The 13,990-nt window shown below is 49.7% G+C and overlaps 2 protein-coding genes across 3 annotated transcripts in view; one reads left to right on the top strand and one right to left on the bottom strand.

Moving 5' to 3' along the window:
* SRSF7 (serine and arginine rich splicing factor 7) overlaps positions 1-1,716 on the top strand; it is a 6,350-nt gene extending 4,634 nt beyond the window's left edge. The window contains exons 7-8 of one of the 2 annotated variants that reach the window (XR_004842066.1): positions 251-397; positions 1,414-1,716. Coding sequence is in view for 1 of the 2 variants with exons in the window: in XM_009644789.2 (XP_009643084.1) it covers positions 251-286; positions 1,414-1,468 (91 nt within the window). In the remaining variant the exon portion in view is untranslated. The remainder of the gene's footprint in view (positions 1-250; positions 398-1,413) is intronic. The other variant, XM_009644789.2, reaches the window with a different exon arrangement.
* GALM (galactose mutarotase) overlaps positions 391-13,990 on the bottom strand; it is a 14,407-nt gene continuing 807 nt past the window's right edge. The window contains 8 exon segments of the mRNA XM_035894802.1: positions 391-1,451; positions 5,058-5,169; positions 5,641-5,815; positions 5,910-6,051; positions 9,414-9,494; positions 10,873-11,080; positions 13,577-13,607; positions 13,935-13,990. The exon segment at positions 13,935-13,990 is cut by the window's right edge and continues 83 nt beyond it. Of these exon segments, the coding sequence (XP_035750695.1) occupies positions 5,092-5,169; positions 5,641-5,815; positions 5,910-6,051; positions 9,414-9,494; positions 10,873-11,080; positions 13,577-13,607; positions 13,935-13,990 (771 nt within the window). The 3' untranslated portion in view covers positions 391-1,451; positions 5,058-5,091.

The raw sequence follows: 13,990 nt of genomic DNA, 5'->3' as shown, positions 1-13,990 counted from the left end.
CTTATTTTCACAAAGCCTCACCTCAGCACTGCCCCTTATTTTACTGTTTACTGAAAACAGTTGCTTAAATTAATCTCTGCACTAAATGAATTGAGAATCCCTGTCAAAGTTAATTTGAAAACTGCCATTTTAAAGAGCTTCTGGCTACATTCCTGTAATAATTCCATTGCTGTCTAAGATGCTTATTTTTTTTGAATGTAAAAGTTCCGTTTGACCGTTAAGCTGCATTGATGATATTCTGTTTTGACAGTCGGTCAAAGTCCCGATCACCATCTCCAAAGAGAAGGTATGTTGATCTCCCTACTAATAACGTAGACTCCGTAGAGCTGGCATTTTAGTATCTGCAGTGATCTCTGCTGAGGAGTTTGACTGCTGCTTGTAGGAAATTACTGGAAAGGTATTTTGCCGAGATTTCTTCGACAGAAATAATGTTGTGATTGTGGTTTTACATATGGCACTATATAGGTGGTAGTAATTCCTCGGGATACTTAGCAATGTTACATCATACCTTTGTCTGCTCCGGTGTTCGTTTCAGTTTGCTAACAGCTTTATTGCACAGAGGCTTTCTACTGGTGAGCCTAAAGCACAGAATAAATGTGGCAGTTGGCTTTAAAAGCTGCAGTGAGATTGGGGAAGATAGAGTGGAGTAATCTGGCACAGCGGTCAGCAATGGACAAGCGGGCTTGTTATTTGTACTGCTGTTATTGAGATTGGGGGTTTTTCCCCCCATAAGTTGGTAAATAAATCTGTGTGTGTATATGCATATATGTGTAGTGACAGAATCAGCAGCATTTTTTTTCCCTAGTTTGAATTTTTTAATAGTTTGTTTTCACAGCTGCAGTGTTGAGGATTTGCAGGGAGTATATTCTCACATACCCTAGTAAGAATAGCTGTAGACCTGCCACAATGTGTGATCTTCCTGCCCTGCGAGTTGGGTTTTTTTCTTTTTGGGGTTTTTTTTTACATACTTATAGAACTTCTACACTTAGGTTTGCTTCATTTAAAAACGTGGCTCTGTAGTCTAACCTCACAAGCTTGAATCAGTGCTCATAAATGCTGCGTGATCACCACGCTAGGTTTTGATGAGCTGCTGTATTCGAACAGTGAAGAAGTACCCTGCCTCCACAAAGTATTGCTATGAGTAGTACCTTTTAGATGACTTTACAATGATCACACTTAAATCGTGTTATAAAAATAACAGTAGAGAAATGCAAAAATGCTAAAGTAAAAAAAAAAAATCTCTAACGTTAAATCATCAACTCATTAACTTTGTCAATAGTGGTTGCTTATTTTATTAAAAAAGAGTGCTTAAAGGGTGCTGGAGCAGCCTGGGTGTCCTCCTGTTGCTTTTTCCTGTGCTTGTGATTCCCAAATGACTACTGAAATGTTAACTGTGGATTCTTTCCCTTTCAGTCGTTCACCGTCAGGAAGCCCTCAAAGAAGTGCAAGTCCTGAAAGAATGGATTAAAGTTATGAAGTTAATCTTTTAGGAAGAAAGTTATTTTGCTTACATTATTATAAGGGATTTTGTGGTGTCTTTGTAAATGTAAGAATGTAGATAGAAGAGTATATCAACTAAAATTTGGCATGATCTGGGTCTTCTGAGTTAGTCACACCAATAGACTAGCACAGGTCTCTTTTTATTGTATGAATTAACTTCCTGTGATACGAAAACGTGGGACTTTTTTATTGGCACATTGAAATAAAATGTGTATTTTTAACTAAAACTCCTCTGTAGTAACCCTGCTGCTTCTGTTGACATTTGGGTAATTTTAGCTGCGTGGCATGTAACGTGGAATGGCTAATACTGGCGTCTGCTCAAACTAGTGACTTCATGTTTATTGTTGAATGGTCTTTGGTGAAAGGTTTCTGCTTCCTTGGAAATGGAATTTAAAATCCATCTCTCTCTGCAGATGGCTAAAAATTTGCACATGCCCTTTTTACTCCTTCATGATATTTAGCAGGTGTTGATTTTTCTCCTCAATCTAATTATTCTGCAAAACTTACTCTCTGGTGCTTGACTAGTTGTGGTACCAGGTGGCCAAAAATTTAAGGATGAGCTTTTACTCAAAACACTGACATCTTTTACACAAATAACATCGGCAGAAACCTCTAAACGTAATAGAAATCATTAATCACTTGACAATTGCTAGCATCAATTGTTGCAGGTTTTGAGTTCTTTAAGCTATTAATACAAAGAAAACTTCTTAAACATCTCAAGTCACGGTTTCCTTTTTTGAGGGAAGATGTGAGGTCTTCTGACCTACGTTCTGAAGGACCCTAGGAGAGTGTATGTGAGAAAAGAAAGCTGTCATTCGTCTTTCTGCAGTTCGCTCAAACCTTCCTCCTCAGAGGGGAAGATTCTCACAGCTGAGCTCAGGAGTTCCCACCTGCTTCACAGAAGCTGGTTTTAAAGCAGCCCAGATCCTGGAGACTAATTAGGCTGATTTCTTACAGCAAATACACACCTGCAGGATTAATTATTTGTGTATAGGTTATGTCAAACTCTCTGTCAAAAATTGCCTGGTAAGGCACTCTGGTGACGGGTCACAGCAGAAGACTGGAAACAAATGTCAGACTGAACAAAAAACCTGGTAGGTGGAGGGGAAGAGAGCAAACTTTCTTTACTGCAGTGGGACTATCTAGCAGAAATAAAGGCCAGTTTTGGCAGTAAACAAGCACTGAAAGGGAAAGTGAGGCCAGTTTGGGCTGCTTATGAAGTCTGTCATGGCAGTTTGCTTCCCATGTCTAAACCACAGCAGAGCATCCTACGTGAAAAAAAAAAAATCACAAGATTAACTTTGGTCACACCTCGGGTAACCCATGATGTTCATAAAAAACACGCTTCCTGTTAGCAATGACTTCATGGAGCGTTTTCAGCACGAGTACGCCGTCCAAACCCCGAGCATCCATCCCCTCATGCTGCAGCGCGGCCTGGCCTTGGGGCCTCGTCCCAACTGTCGCGGCGCTCGGTGTCTGCAGCGGGGATCGCCATGAAACGCCCCCGTTCCTGCCGTGGCAGGGGGCGACACAAATGCTGCCCTGGGGTGATTTAGCGGAAGTGCCCAAAGCCTGTAACTGGTGTCTGGAGCGTTTACTGGTCGTGCGTTGCCTGCCTGGTTTACAGCGTACCTGATAAGAGGCATGCGCACGCCGCCGCTTGGGAATTTGGTCAGCTTTTTTCTCTTCTGTACTCTTAAGGCAAACCCACTCCACAATAAACCTGCAGACTAACAGGACAGCTGTACTGGGACCTGTTTTTCAGTACCCAGAGATGCTGTGGAAGATGGAACAGAGCAGCCTGGGTTTCTGCAGGGGACTGGGAAGGAGGCCAGGCTGCTCTGGCAGCCCTGCCTGCGGCTGTGGCTGCTACGAGGGACAGTCAGCACTTCAGAGGTGCGGAGAGGGAGCAGTGGCAAATCTGGTGTCTGCGGTTCTGTGCAGCTGTGGGTGACCACAACTGAGGGTGGCTGTGCTGCCTCCCACAGCTCCAGTCATCATCCTTGGAGGAGGCTGCGCAGCTCCAGCTCTCACCTGTTTGGTAGGATTTCACCAAAAATTCCATAGTGTTTGAGAGTCCTTGAAAAGCTGCCCGGCCAGGGGTGTGTTTGTGTGACCGCTGCTGCTGTGACCCTGGGCCCTGCTCCTCTGGGTGGGGTATGCGCAGCCTGTGCAGCCCAGCTGGGGGCAAGGGGATGTGTACCTGAGGTCTAGTGCATGGGCAAACCCCACTCCCACACGGGTGATGGTGCTTCTGCCCCTGGTCTGCAACCTAGCACTTCCCAAGCTTGGATCAGCTGGGCTTTATTCTCCAAACAATACCAACCCTTACACAGTATGAACTGCAGCCACATAATGTGTGGCCACTGTGTATGTCCATGTACTCATGGCATTGCAGGAGAGCAAGCAGGATGCTCATTTTGGGAGTCAGGGTGGTAGAACTGACCGTGACGGGTCTGCCATGTTTGCGAGCCCAATGGCCAGGCACTTCCACTGGGGGCAAGATCATTCCTGCAGCTCTGCAGCCGAGGAAGCATGCTGGAGTGTGGCAGGCCCCAGCCACAACCTGCCAGCAGGAGCTGGGGCTCATGCGGCCCCTTCGGCAGCAGCATGGCAGAACAAAAGTGGGAGTCTGGCTGCAGTGCCTCACACGGCGAGCCTGGCTAAGGGATGGCTACCCCTGTGTCCCTAGGGAGAGGGTTGCCAGCTCCCTAACATGATGACACTGCCATTCCCCTGGCTTCTGCTAATTTTTTATGAAACCTCAGAAATGTGGAGGTTCTCATGCAAGAGGCCCCTGTTACAGGGTTTGGGGGATGATACATATTTCATGTGGAAACGCAACTTGAAGATGATGGTTTTCCTCCTGCAGTTGTATAATTCGGGACTATTGATAGATGCACCCACCTCACTGCAGCAGCCAAGGCATGGTGCAGAAGATGCTCTTGTGCAGCTATCACTGCTGGCCTTGAAATAGTAGTTAAGCCAGGGGAGCCAGCACACTGTCCTCCACAAAGCATGACCAGTGCGTACCCACGCCACCGCAATGCTGCTGTCAGATCTGGTGGCTCCATCCACAAGGGCTACCCTGTTGCCTGGCATGAGAAGGGCAGAGCCACCTGATGAGCTGACACTGAGCTGTGGGGCAGGTCAGTGGTGCGGAGAGACCAGTGGCCAGCACAGCTCAGACCATTTTGCTTGGAATAGCTGATGTTGTAATGAACAACCACAGTTTTATCAGCCTTCCAACATGCTCCACATGAATGTTACCAGATATTCCCCTGATGTAGTTTGAGTTGCGACATACCACATCCCTAAACAAGGTGTTTTCAGTGAATTTTTACTGCTAAGCAAAACCTAGTGCCCAAGGTGAGGCTGGACAGAGGGTGAGAGCTTTGCACGGACCAGACAGCAGCAGAGGTGGTGACAGGAGTTAAAGCCAGAAGAAACCACAGAGGAGGAAAAAAGTTCCCAAATGGGATGCATCACCCAGGGTAGTTTGAAAGCACCATTTGGCATCTGGCAGGATTTCTGGCTAACCTGCTAGAGGCACTTACCCTTCTCAGTGGTCTGGGTCAGCATCCTCTTTTCTTAAGAAGCATTGAACACAAGCCATGTGGTGTGGTTATACTCCTCGCCTGGCTGGAGTAGGGTGTTGGGGAAGTGGGGCTGGAGAGAGGCAGCAGCACATCAGTGATTGTGAACACACACCACAGGACCAGAAAAGCCATGAGAGCACGGCCACATTCCTGGGACAGTGTCCCATGGCTCCCCCTGGGCATTTCCAACAGCAGTCATTAACTCCCCAGTGCTTGCCAGCTGGCTGAGTGGGCAAGTCCTCCCCTGGTTGTATTCAGGCCCCATGGGGAGGACGTGGCAAGGCCCTGGTGGGGTCTTCTGCTCAAGACCCCATGCCCTTGGGAAGCTGGGCTGTGTGGGGCCGGTCCCTGCTGTGCTGGCTGACCCCTGCCTAACGCTGCAGGATGCCGTGACCTGTGCCCACCTCCGTTCTGGTGTCTACAAAGTGTCCCCTTGCCAAACATTTCATGTATTTAACACCACAGAGGCATGGGGTGTGGTGGTGGTATGGTCCCCTGCCACTGAGCCTGAGCAGAAACCAGGGGTGGGGGGACAGTTCACCTTGTTGATGGCGTCAGGCCAGTTCTGGGTTTCCAGGCAGAAAGCTGAGTGCCTAGGGTACGTGCTGGCGCCTTTGCCCTTCAGGGAGCCATCCAGGTTGTTCCCAGTGTAAAACTGGATGCCAGGCTGGGTAGTGTGAACCTCCATGGCCCTGCCGGTGGGTGGGTGGCGAGCCCTGGGGAGATGCCAGTGGAGGATGCCAAGCGGCTGGCCGAATGGCCACCCCATGGCTCCAGGGGTGGGGGACCCCTGCCAGGGTCCCAGCATACCTGGCCACAAGGCGTCGAGCCTGCACCTGCTGCAGGCAGAAGTTGTGGTCGAAGCCGTCCAGATGAAACTTCTGCAAGTGCTTCCCCAGCTCCACAGGCTGCCGCAGATCGAAGCTGGTGCCCTGCACGGAGGCCACCTCCCCTGGGCAAGGAGAAAGGCAGTGTCAGCCATTTACTCACCCACCAGCAAACACCTGTGGCACTGGCCCTGCACAGGGCTGAGAAACCTGGCTTTGGTGAGCTGAGGGTTTTAAGCCATTTGTGATCCTTGTCACACTGTGGTGCACTACGTCAAGCAAGCTTGCCTTGTGGCCACTGTGACTTTGTCTGAGATACCACCACCTTGTCCCCCAGCAGGGCTGGTAGCCCCCTGGGGACACTGCCGTGCTTAGCTGGGACAAAGCAAAGCCAAGGAGCCAGAAAACTAGAGGGGGGACTTGTATATGTAACTATACAAGCTAATTAATATAAACTCCAAACTTATTAGCTATTAATATTTATATGTGCGTAAGATTTATATACATATACTCTCTCTCTAAATAAATTAATCCTACCAGACCTCTGAACAAACATCTGTGAAATGGCCACAAAGGTGGCTCACCTGCTGGGATGGTGAATATGGGCTGTATTTTGGGACCAGTCCCCTCCTGCCTCAGGGCATTGTTGCAGGAAAAAAAGGTTTAAGACCATAAAACCAGCATTTTCTCTCAAGTCTCTTTTTAGAAAGACCTGATGTGGGGACACAGTATCCTGTGATAAAGCTCCTGCAGTGAGAATAACCCCAAGTCACACTAAACACAGTGCAAAACACAGCCATCCCAACCCAAAGGCAAGGGGTTTTGCATGGGGGGGTGAGAGAGGCAGGGCAGAGGAGAGGATTTTTCCCTAATGTCACATTTTTCTACATCTCCCTAAAGGGAGAGGTTTCCAAGGGTCAGCAGGTAGCTGCCAGTGTTGGGGATGGCAGCATTGTGGGCATCCCAGCCCCACTGCCAGCCCCATGTGCTGTGCTCTGCTCGCTGCAGTCATGCGCCCAGCTCGGTTGCAGCTCTGCACCAGTTCTGCTCTTGCAAACCTTGAGAAACATCAGTCTCAACCTGACAAACAGCACATTTCTGTGGCTTCTGATCCTATCTAAAAGGAGCGCATTTACTGAATTCAGCTGCGGGGCGGAAAAACACCTTTAAAAAAAAAATAAACCATTTTGATTTAGGCACTTACGTAAAATACAGCAACCATTGCACACAAAAGCTCTGTCTTTAGTTGCACAAATCTCATCTTCACCCCAGGGTTAAGACTATACACAATTTTGTTAGCTTCGAATTTACCCAAAACAACAAGTGGGAACTGCAAAAAGCAGGGGCAGCAAGCTGGCCGCAATTAAGATGTGAAACAGCTCCATGGTGAAAGCAGTGGGGAGAAGCAGGGCAGTGGGTTTGGTACAGCCTTAAGCTCTTCCCCAGCTTGAGACCAGGCATGACACACCAAGCTGAGCAAAAGTTGCCTGGACTGGGAGACCCAATCCTCCAGGCGCAAGCTGATGCATGCACGTACAGCGGTTTTGGTTCATGAACGCAGATGTAACTCTGCTTTTAGCAGACACCTGAGCTAAAAAGCTTTGTTGCTTTCTTATTTTTGCTTCTTATAGCCTCTCTTCCTCTGCTTCCTGAAGTCAGAAGTCAGCAAAGCAGCTCTGCAAGAGTGTCAAGGAAAAAAGCCCTGCCATTTCCAGCACAGCCTACACTTACCAGAAACCACGCTGTGGGCTCATGCACCCCTCAGGCACGCATCTCGCCCCACAGAGTTTCTCTTCCTTTGATGCTAGCTGCACTCAGGAGCACAGCCTTCCCAGCATTTCTGCCCCCGACCAGGTTCTTGGTGCTCCTGTCACTACTCTGTCCTCTGGACACCCCTGGCATGGCACGGCACCCTCGCCTGCCAGGGCTCAGCATCTGCACTCCGACGGCCTCCATTCCTCTAAGCCAGCTGGGCTGGATGAAAAGCCATCTAAATGATGGAGCAAATCTGGAAGTCCGCTTTTCTGATTATTTTAATCTATTTTACTTTTTTTCAAAAATTAAGCCAAATGCAGCTTTTTTTTTTAATAATGCTTTTTATTCTTAAAAACAATAAACTTGGTATCAGGTATCAGATTAATTTTGCAACTACACCAAAACTTACTGTAACTCAGCACAGTCACTTAGGCTAAAAGAAAAATGGGTGTTGAAGCAGTGCAGTGGGAGGGTTGGTGTCAAGCCACCCAAAGCAAGGGGCCCCCTTGTTAGCAGTGGGACCACTGCCGAGTACACGTGTTTGGTGCTGGCTCTCCTGCAGGTCCTGTCCCACCTTGTTCAGACTATTTCATTTAGTGGCTCGATCATTTATAAGGAGGAACAGGGTGGAAGTGGTAGGGGAAAAAAAAGAAAGAAAACTAGAAAGCCGTTTTCTCCTTTTTACCCCCTGAATCAAGATTGGGTTGCAAGAGGCTGCCAGCTCGCTTCTCTGTGCTGAGTCTGGAGAAAGCAGCAATACCACCTTTGTTTAATTAACCTGCTTAGCATGCAAAACATGCTCTTTTCTTTAACTGGCTTTCCTCTTTTAGCCATGCAGGACATAAAAGACAGGAAAGAGAAGTGTTGGGTTTGTGTCTTCAGCTTCCCAGCCAGTAGTGCCAGCTCTCCCATCCCAATGAGGGGACTGATGGCTCAGCTCTTGCAGGGAAGGATGATGCTGGGCTCCTGAGCACCAGAAATCCCAGCAGCTCTAGAGCGCAGCGCAGGGCCTGGGAGTTTCCCTCCAGATCAGGGAGTATGACCATGTCCTGGTGTGCCATCACATTTACTGACAGCAGCCCTGTGCCTGGAGCGTGCTGCTTGCATCTCCCATATTTTACTGAGGCTGAAGAAATGAATTCTCCTGCTTTCTGTGGACTTTTGAGTATGGGCTGATCTTACAGAAGTAAGATCTGTGGAAGTGAGACTTTGACATCACATAGAAAATCCCAATAGAGAAGTATGATAAAGCTGAACACTGCTGGAGGAAGCAAAGCAGGCAAACCCCAGGTCCAATCCCAGCTCTCAAAGTGCTAAGTGACCATCTCTGGTCTGCGGGGAAATGCTGGCCAAACAGGTCTGGAGGGACATGCTTTGGTTCTGTGTCATAGGTAGATTGTCTCCTGCATGGACCCCTTGGACCCATGTTGCAGCCTTGCATCCCACTTGCCTCTGGCCCCATTTCCTGCTGCTCCTGTCTGCACCCCCTGGACAGACCCAGGTCCACCCACTCTAAAGGTCTGGGGCTGGTGATGTATCCTGTCACCAGCACCTGGCTCTGCCCACTCTGCTCAGGTGCTGTGGGACTGTGCCCACGGGTGAGGGTCCTGCTGTGCATGCAGTCCCCCGGGTCCTGGCGTGTCCCCCCTTGCTGGGCACTGCTGTTCCCCGATACCCACAAACACTCATCTGTAAAACCTTCACCATGTGCCGCGAGTGTTGCACCACTCACCAGTTGGGATCTTGGTGTCATCCACAGGCAGGTAGGAATCTGCTTCAATAGAAATCTCGTGGTCGTAGATATCCCGTCTGCTGCGGCCCTTCCACCATTTGAGCAGCCCTAAGCACCCCCAGGAAGTGACTGCCCATGGTGGTGCTACAGCTGATCTGGTAGTGCCTAGGGTACCTCCTGGCCGCCATCCCACCTTGACACTGGGCACAGGACAAAGGTACCAGCACAGGCAAAATCCTGTATGGGATCAAGGAGCCAATCCTGCAGAGCTGAGACTATCAGTCTGAACTTGTACCGCACCAAAGTACTACCACCCTGCAGATTGACTAGCCAAAACACGCTGGTTGCTGAGCACACAGCAGCGAGCAAAAGGGAAGGCAGCAAGCGTGGGAAAGCACAACTCATCCTCCTGGCTCATCTCCTACAGCGCAGGGGGCTTGTGCTCCTCTTCCTCTCCCACAGCCTTGGGGATGCTGGCAGGGAGCCAGCTGGGCTGGAAGGGGAGCAGAATCAAAGCTGACCCTGCACATCACTGTCTAAGCTGAGCAGCAATTTCATGCCCAAAGGTCTCCCATTCCTCTGGAAACACGCCCGAGTTGCATGCTGTAGGTGTTGATATTACTGTACTGCTGGGAGGACAAACAGAGGGTAAACTAACAACTGCACAGCCATTATTAGGGCAGTAGCCTGAGCAGACCAGAGGAGCTGGGATGTCTCTCACTAACACTTTTAAGGGCCTTTGTCTCATGTCCCAATGTGACTGCACTGTCCCATCCTATTGCTCTGCCCAGCAACATTTTATTTTCCAGATCCTTTTCCTCCAAGCCCAGTTATAAACCGGGTGAGACTAAAACACAGCTGCAATACAATGCCTGTCTAGTTGGCAGGACCCTGGACTGGTGTGTGGGAGCCCTCTGCACCCTACTGGTACCCCACTCTGCAACCCTGGCCACTTCCCATCCCCTTTTCATGACGTCTCTCCTCCCCATTTTGACATGGGTATTTCGGTGCTGCACTGACTCTGGCTGGCACTATAGACCCTGATCTCAGCTCCACCATCCATGCAAGGGTTCAGTACATTCTCCCAGAAGTGCCAACAGAAGACAGCTAAGAAACGCCAGCCCATCACTAGGGCATGCCAGTTCTGCACCTCCTCTGTAATCTTCCTGAGAGACCAGAGGAGACCAAAACTCCCCAGTTATACACAAAAAGAGAGAATATTCATGGTGGGATGTCTCTGTTCACAACACACTGGGATAATGCATCTTCAGTTGAGGTTTATGTGATTCAGTTCTGTCCCACCTCGTAGGCTGCACGCAGCCCATGATGCAATCCCTATCACTGTGTCCTCAGAAGCATGCTGCTGTCCTCAGACCAGCATGTCGGTCCCAACAATCCCATGGGAAGCCCATGGATCATCCCATGGACCCCCAGACTTTCTTCCCCTGAACAGTGCTTACCTGCCCTGCGAGGTTGAAGTATGCATGGTTTGTCAGGTTGATGGGTGTCGTCTTGCTGGTCTGGGCTCGATAGTTGATGGCCAGCTCCCCACCACTGAGTGTGTAGGTCACCCAGACTTTCAGGTCACCGGGGTAGCCTTCCTCACCATCGGAGCTGAGCCGGAAGAAGCAGACACTGTTCGGGAGGACCTGGGGGCTCCAGAGAACCTGCAAGGAGTGTGCCATTGACAGGAGAGTCACAGGAAACACGGTGTCCTTCTCTTGTGCCCCAGGCTGGGCTGAACCCAGGGACAAAAGGCACTCAAGGAATGATGCACTGAAACAGAGTTTTTTTCAATCATCTTTCCCGCTCTTACTCCTAGAAGAAAAAAAAAAAAAAAAAGCACAAACAATCTTTTTCTCCCTATGAAGGATTAAAAACCAATATCCCGTTGTTGAAAAAGAAAAAAGGAAGTGGGAGAAAACACAAGCACCAGCCTGCTCTTCGTCAGCCAGGGCCAGCAGCTGCAAACAAGTTTTCCAGTGAGAAACCAAACAAATGAGGCAGTTTGCTCTGATAGGGGTCTGTCCCAGCTTGTGTTACTCCATGCCTAAGAGGGTCCACGCATTTGATTTTTGCTCTGCAGCTGGACTTATTCCCCCTCCCATGGATCTCCTGGTGTGCAACATCACCTCAACAAGCTGCTGCCCTTCCCATCAGCTAACTCAGGGCTGGCTTCTAGGACAATGTAAATACACACTGGGAGCTCCTGGGGCTGGGGTTGGGTTAGATAGTACCAGATGTATTGTCAGATACATCCACACGTCAGTGCTGATCCAGAGAACTGGGACCTCTCAGTTTCTTGCCCCTGCCTGGGCTCTGCTTGGAGCTGAACCTGCTGGCGAGCAAAGCAAGACAGCATGCTGTAAATTTAGCTGCCCAGACAGCCTGTTTGACCCTGGCTGTGGACCTGATGCTAAGCAGATGTCTCAGCCCCTCGCAGGATGCTAAGCAGATGTCTCAGCCCCTTGCAGGACGGATGTGCGACAAGAGGCAAGGCACCCAGTCTCTGGAGTTTTCGATCTACCTAAGGAATAGTTACTGTCTAATCAAAGAGGACGGACCTAGGGGCAGGGCCAGATGGTAACACTTTTGAGATGACCTCTTCCATGTCTTATGCAGAAATCACAAACTCAGGACACTTGTCAAAACCCATCATTTTCACCAAACATGGGAATTGAGGGTGCCAAATATGATAACCAGGCTGCAGAGCAGGTCTTCCTGCAGCGAGTGCAGTTTGATCACAGCTCCCACTGCTGTGGGACACTGTGGTTTTATATATGAGTTTCTATTTAAACTTTTCAAAGAAAAAGCTATCAAAGGCCAGTAAGCATACAGGTATCACTGTTTTTTAAAGCTAAGAGGGTTATTTTCTAAAGTCATCCAGTCCCCCAGCAGATAGAGCCACCACGTAAGCAGGGCTCTAAGCTTCCTTGTCATCAAACCACATGCTGACCGCAGCACTGAGGTCTGCATGATCAAGAAAAGCAACGAGATGGCCAAGATAGTCACAGCCAAGAGCCAGCATGTCTTGTTTTCCTCAGGGCTGACCACAGGTCTCTGCACAGTGATCGTTACCTGGCTGGAGGGGGTCTTGAGCAGGTGCCCATGGGCCAGAAGACACAAAGCCCTGGTTGGAAGGTGTCACTGCCTTGTCCCCATGAAGTTGGCATGCCTTCAGCAAGCAAGGGGAAGAGGCAGGAGAAGAGACCACATCCCCCATCTGCAGAAGACACCCTGGAAGCCCTGGGTACAAAGGAGTGTATGTTTTCACCTCCAGCTCACAGGGCGTCAAGGCGTATAAAGAAAATTCAAACCAAATTGTCCTCTTTGGGGGTACAACAGCCAAGTCACCCCAGAACTCCCTTTTTTCTAAGGCTGCTGAGGAGCATTTGATCCCGATCTGATGCCAGTTCACACTGTGCTGCCCAGAAGTGAGCTTTTTTCCAGACACTCTGACTTTTGCCCCATCAGCCTGGATGTCCTTTCATAAAACAAAACATTAACCCAGGAAAGCAGCTGCACCAGCACATTCACATGCGTTCTTCTGGGGAAACAGTGGATCAGCTACTTGCTGGTTACAAATGCATTCGATCTGACAAAGCCCAAGGGTTCAGGAAAGCAGAGACTTCTGAACCTGTTATGCAATCAGCAGGGTCATCAGCAAGGCTTTCAAGAGAGGAGATGCTCCACTACTCTTACAACTCATAGCACATGGATGGTATCTTGACTTCAGCAGCAGCTCCTGGGAGAACATAGGAAGGGTTGAGCGCCCTGGGGCCAGGGAAAGCTTATTTTATCTCTGGAGGTCACAGAAAAGGGCTGGGAAGGGGACACTGATGCTGGGGCATTTTGCAGGCGTGATCTAGTCAACTGCTGCTGTGAGTCAGAGCAAGAGCCTGGGATATGCTGTCACCAAAGGGGGTAATGCAATAACCGCACTGAACCTGCAGCACCACCCTGCTCTCCCTGTACTTGGGAGTGCTGTCAAAAGCAAGCAGCAATGATATTCAGTTTCTGCACACCCAGGACCTTCTGACTCTGAGAGGAGGTATGGGCAGGTAATAGCTTCGAAACCGCAGGCGCAAATGAGTCTGCATGGATCACTGCTCCCCAGGAAACTTACTTGGGACACTAGGACAACTACAGCACCCACTCCAGGCACTGCTGGTGCCTTGGGAGCCTCCATCATGCCTGAGGCTGGGTCCATACCACCATGTCCCAACCCATGCTCTGCAGGAGCAGCACCCTGCCCCAGGACAACCCATCAGAACTGGGCTCACGAGGCCTCAGGGCTGCAGCAATGCAGAAGCAGCACAGCAACCCTCTGCATGGCATCCAAGCATGACATAAGTGAGCCCTGCTAAGCAAGCTGGGCAAAGACAAGCTGACCCAGCAGCTCACAGGGTCTCACTTCCCCCCGCTCCTGCACCTACAGCACTTTCTGGGAGCTCATTCAACTCAATAACCCCCAAAAAACCCTACAGGGTCAGGAGTGAAGACATCATATCCTCTTGCCACAACCCCACAGGCTGTGTGCTGGAGGGCACATGGACCCGCCAGCCTGATTTTCACCT

This window comes from Egretta garzetta, unplaced genomic scaffold, assembly GCF_000687185.1.
Source record: "Egretta garzetta isolate BGI_Z169 unplaced genomic scaffold, ASM68718v1 scaffold360, whole genome shotgun sequence".
In the NCBI taxonomy this organism is placed as follows: domain Eukaryota; kingdom Metazoa; phylum Chordata; class Aves; order Pelecaniformes; family Ardeidae; genus Egretta; species Egretta garzetta.
Note: the sequence above shows the minus strand (reverse complement) of the source record. Positions and strands in the feature narration are given on the sequence as shown.